Genomic DNA, 5083 nt, shown 5'->3' with positions numbered 1-5083 from the left:
TTCAACCCGAACCTGACCCATTTCGGGTTTGGGTTGACCCTAACCCGGATTTTTCCGGGTCGGGTTCGGATCGTGTTTTGGGTCGTGTCAAAAATTGACACCACTACTCCCATCATAATTCACTTCTCTGAAAATTTATTTGATTGTTAACAATGATTAATGTCCTGATGTTTTTTTTGTCCTGTGCAATACTATTGTCCACAAGTAACAAAAAATATCAGTGTTGATGATCTTGAGGGGAAAAATAAAAGAGGAAAGTTTTTTTTTTTTTTTTTTTTTTGTATAGTTAGATTTGCATGTAAATCAATGGAATTCAAGAATTTTGGTGCCTCTTTGGATTTTCAATGGGATATTGACAAAAGAATATTACTATACTACCTAAAAAGAATCTAATCAAAAAAATTATATGAGGCTCACTATTATATGTTTGATTGAGATATGTTTTTATTGCTTTGCCTAATCAAATGATGATAAAACAAAAACATTTGTTGCTTGGCCAAAATTTTCCTTCCCCATCTTAGTTTTCCTCATGATCTTTTCCTTACTAAGGCTCTCTATTATGGCTTCTGATTGGTTAATCATTTATGTTGACGAAGGTTCAATAAAGATATAGCAGTACACTTCCATTGAACAAAATTAGAAGTATCATAAACTATATATTGCATCTCTGTCGCTTTGGTTTAAAAGAGCAAAAATCAGTGATCGTTTTATGCTCTCCTTTAGGAGAGAAACATCCAACACTGCCTTGGAAATCAGCATATAGCTCTCACTAGTGACAGAAGCGGAGAGCTGGAGTAGAGGTTTCATGAGAATAGCATTGACTGATGGAGGATCAAACAATTAGTCAAATTGAGTGGCCGGCTTGATGAAATGAATCCAATAAGTTTAGGATCATTAGATTCTACACTTAAATGCTGTTCAATGAATAATTTATGATAAAAAAATTTAATATTAACCGTTCGATAGAGTTGAAAAAATTTAGCCAATTATCTAAATATTACTCTCAAAATACTATAAATAAATCTTCATTTAGAAAAGAAAGAAGCCTATACTTGAATTTAATAAGAACTTGAAGATTTGTAAAACTTCAAAATTTTACTTGAATTTTGACACTAACAATCATGCTGTTGAAAAGCTAAGACGGCAAAAAATTTATAGCAGGCAACACATCTAGAAAATGCAACTTGAGAAATTCTTCATCCTTGGAAGAATTGCACCGTTTTAGATGACTGGTGGTACAAAAATGTATGAAAAATGCATCATTTTTCATAAACATATAGGCGGTAGCAACACAAATTAACTAGGAATCATAGTAGTGTCCTAAGTATGGGGGAGCAGAATTTGACGAGAAATAGAAGGTTTTCCTAAGATAAAATTGTCGAGCTTGTTTTTGTTGGATAGCGGTGCTAACCAAACCAAAAAAGAAACGGTTCGAATCCGACAAAAGTTTAGATGGTTCAGTCACCAATTATAATGCTATCTAATTTGCACCATAACTTAAGCATTATTTTACAGACATTTAGTAACTTTTCTGATATATTGGTTTAGTAGAGAAAACATCAGTTAACACAGTCTTGGAGCTTAGTGTGGCACCCAGCAGCGATAGAACCTGCATTTCCAATAAAAATGGAAGTTGATCAGAAGAACAAAGATTGTATAAATACCTAGAAGAAAATAGTTTACCTTGGCTTTATCAACGCTAACTTCCTTCTCAACAAGGTCGGAAATTAGAAAGTCCATTCCTTTAGTTATGACAGAAATGGAGGAAATCGGAGAAATTTGAAGGTTGTCAGCAACCATAAACTTTCTTTCATCTTCCACAAAACTTCCACCATAATCACTCCCTCCATTTTTTAACTTTGGGTTTTGCTCTATGATTTTTGCCTCACTTAATCCATGCTTGCATGGAGGAGTCAGACGAGATTTTGATCGATTATCCAAATGGCATTTTACGCAGCTAGACGAAATGGTCCCCTCAGTTGATGACATTTCATCCAATTGTATCATTTGGTCACTGCATCCATAGTAGGAAGCAATTTCTGGAAGCATCAACATGTCCTTGCATTTTTCTGACTCAAAACATTCTAAGTTTAATCTTTTCACTGTGGAATATAAATTACTAATGCAACCTAAAGATAATTGATCGCCTAAAAGCATGAACACGGAACCTAGCGGAAATGTGAGAAAACTCAACAACTGATTGACAAAATCTCCCTCAACTTCCGCATATAAAACATTGTTGTTTTTCTTGTTAAATATAATCTTCATATTCATTTGCTCTTCTTCTTCACCTTCATCAATTTCCTCTTTACTCTCCTCTTTAATCTCCCCTTTAATCACTGAAAAGCACCTCACGCTTTGTTCTATGCACTCATCAGGAAAGAAAAGCTTTGTCAAAGTACACTTGGATATTAATGATATCCTCAGCAAGTTCAAAGCCTGAAAGGAAAAAAGAAAAAAAATAATAAAAAATAAAAGTAAAATTTCAGCAATTGCACATTAAACTAAATTTCATTTGTTTTTCAAGAATTTATTACCTCATCATTGCCAACATTTATAACCCTTTCCTCCAACATGTCTGCATCTTTAATTCGCAGCTGCTCCAGCAGAGAGAAACCACTCATCAAAGAAATTGGCATCACCCGTAAATCATCAGTTATAATAAAATCAACTCCATCATTAACAAATACCCCTCTCTTTTTTACTGTACCTTTTGACCAACTCCAATCCTTATCCATCAGTTTGCCACAACGGCTGCATCGAGCCTTAGTTACATAGGTATAGTAACACGAGGATTGAATTAAGCAATCACTTTCATTGCAAATGTAGAAATGTCTTGGATTGACATCATGAATATTTTTAATTTTCAAGTCATCGCATATTCCTGCAGCCGCACTTCGAGGTTTGAGAAGCATTTCCTTGCATGCCTCAGATTGCAGGTATTTGGCGTCAAGCTGCTCAACGCTATCATAGAGTCTGTCAAGAGACCCCAAACCTGATTGCTTGGCCAAAAGCCGGACGATGCTTCCCAGCGGCAGAGTAAGGAAGCTAAACAGGACATCAATGAAATCGCTTCCAGCTTCGGCAAACACAACCCGCTTTTGCTCTTTATCAACTAGAAGCCTTAAACTTATATCAGACATGGCGTACTGGGAAGAAGATTTGTGTTGCAGGCCACCTTCCCTTGATATAACTATGAATACTTATGCCTAAGGTTGGCTTTTTGTGACAAAAGAGATGAAGAATCGTTACAGGGTGCCTAGTTAATGATAACAGACTGACAGTCCCCCAGCCTTAACAAATGGGAGTCCAGATCTCTGCATTCAAAATAGTCATTGGACAGTGCAACATTAGCCATACAATCTCTTCGCGAATGTCCCGCTTGAAATTTTGCTTCTTTTATACAATTATGATCCTCTTATATGAGAACAAGATCACTTACTAACAATCTAATCTGTAATTAATAAGAAACTCAGAACTGAAAATAGTAAATAAACCAAAAGTAAAAAAGATAAGGTGTTCTGCAACGCGGCTGCCTAAACTCAAGTTCAAAGTTAGCATTTAGCTTTTATGGATTCCAAAGTTAAACTTTTTACACTATTTGTAAGTCTAATATCACAGATTTCTTCAAAACCTTTTCCTGGTCCAACGCTAAATCTAGAAAGAGAGAAAAGGTAAAACGAAGAACACACCTTCAGCGAGCAGCCTTATCTGTTAGTAGTTGATCGAGTGACGAGAAGAAGAAGAGGAGCTCCAACTACGACTTCAAGCTCCTCCACAACAGCAGATCTTCTATGAAAAACACAACAAGAAACCCCCTCTCCCGGCTTCTTCCTTTCCTCTGCCTCGAACTAGAATAACAGCTCAGCGTACGCCTCTTGCAACTCTTTTTTTCTTTACTTTCCTTCTTTCCGCACTGTGCCCGATGCAGCTACTGGTAAGTGGTAAAGATAGAGAAATAGTTTAAAAGGACAAATTTATAATTTTTTTAGTATTCATATATGATCAGCATTATGAAATAATTATTTTTTTGGGACATTTAGGCCAATTAAGACAAACTCATGCATACACAAAGACTCAAATCCAAGACCTCTTAGTTGAAGCATAAGCTCTCAACCAATAGGCCATGGTGAGCTGTGTATTATGAAATAATTAAACTAATGGTATATTCATATTTCTTAAAAAACATTATATCTATAATTTCAAAAGTGCAATTCTAAATTTTTAGTGGGATGACTTTTGAATTAAAAAATTAATTAATTATCAATTTTATTGATGGATGAAGTCATACGTCCATATTTTGCCATGTCACCTCTAATCTATTTATTTAGATAATTAAAAGTAATAAGATTGATTTTGTTAACTTAAAATTAATATTCTACATGTGAAGAGATTATTTTGTGCGGATGCTGAACGCAGCTCATCGCCCGGAGACAAATTAGAATGCTTCACGTTAGTAGTGTCGAGCTGCGATACCGAGCTTCTCCATGTGTACCGAGCAGGGGGTAACATGGTGCATTCGGTTCAGTGTTCGCACAGAATAATTTCACCTACCAATGGGCTGGTTGTTGGTAGACTTGTCGAGGGATTACTTATGTCACTAAGCGTCTCTTATGGGATAACCGTGGGTAAATATCCCTGTTTCCAAAAAAAAAACAAATTTGCTATTTAATATTATTAAACATTCATAATTTTGATAGTATCAATTTATAAAAAATATATAATTTTGGTCAAAATACTTTATTATAAATCAACAAAATCTTTAAAAAGGGAACTTGTAGAGTGCATGAGAGCTAGAACTATTAGAATGCTCTTTGGCAATAAAATAAGAGATGTTTGCCTATGAAGTTAAAAGTGGAATTATATTGCTTCAGAGTTTGTCATAAATAAGGGAAAAAAAATATTTTATATGCTACAGTAGGGCAGGATTTTCGCAATCAACTGTTGAGATTTCTCACCTCTTCTATCGGCTATGTTTTTAAAAAATAAAGTTGTTAAAAAATTTTAAAAATTATATCAGAATTTATTATATTATGTAATTCTTTATTATTTTTCTTATAATTTTTCATATTTTTATAATAAA

The 5083-nt window shown here is 34.5% G+C and overlaps 1 protein-coding gene across 1 annotated transcript; it reads right to left on the bottom strand.

The window, feature by feature from the left end:
- Positions 1 to 1134: 1134 nt before the first annotated feature.
- Positions 1135 to 3936, bottom strand: LOC110096016. The gene is made up of 4 exons (XM_020821762.2): positions 3693 to 3936; positions 2538 to 3317; positions 1684 to 2439; positions 1135 to 1609 (listed from the first exon to the last, which is right to left on the bottom strand). Exons 2-4 carry the CDS (start codon positions 3141 to 3143, stop codon positions 1520 to 1522), a joined length of 1452 nt encoding a protein of 483 aa, XP_020677421.1. The 5' UTR covers positions 3144 to 3317; positions 3693 to 3936; the 3' UTR covers positions 1135 to 1519.
- Positions 3937 to 5083: the final 1147 nt, after the last annotated feature.

This window comes from Dendrobium catenatum, unplaced genomic scaffold (assembly GCF_001605985.2).
Source record: "Dendrobium catenatum unplaced genomic scaffold, ASM160598v2 fragScaff_scaffold_1228, whole genome shotgun sequence".
Lineage (NCBI taxonomy): Eukaryota > Viridiplantae > Streptophyta > Magnoliopsida > Asparagales > Orchidaceae > Dendrobium > Dendrobium catenatum.
This window is presented reverse-complemented; position numbering and strand designations above follow the sequence as displayed.

Bases quoted from the DNA above. Each gene is read 5' to 3' on its own strand.
- LOC110096016 (XM_020821762.2), bottom strand. From the start codon at position 3,143: ATGTCTGATATAAGTTTAAGGCTTCTAGTTGATAAAGAGCAAAAGCGG. The intron at 2,440-2,537 runs GTAATAAATTCT...TTTTCCTTTCAG, and splicing joins TAAATGTTGGCAATGATGAG to GCTTTGAACTTGCTGAGGAT. The intron at 1,610-1,683 runs GTAAACTATTTT...TTGGAAATGCAG, and splicing joins TTAGCGTTGATAAAGCCAAG to GTTCTATCGCTGCTGGGTGC.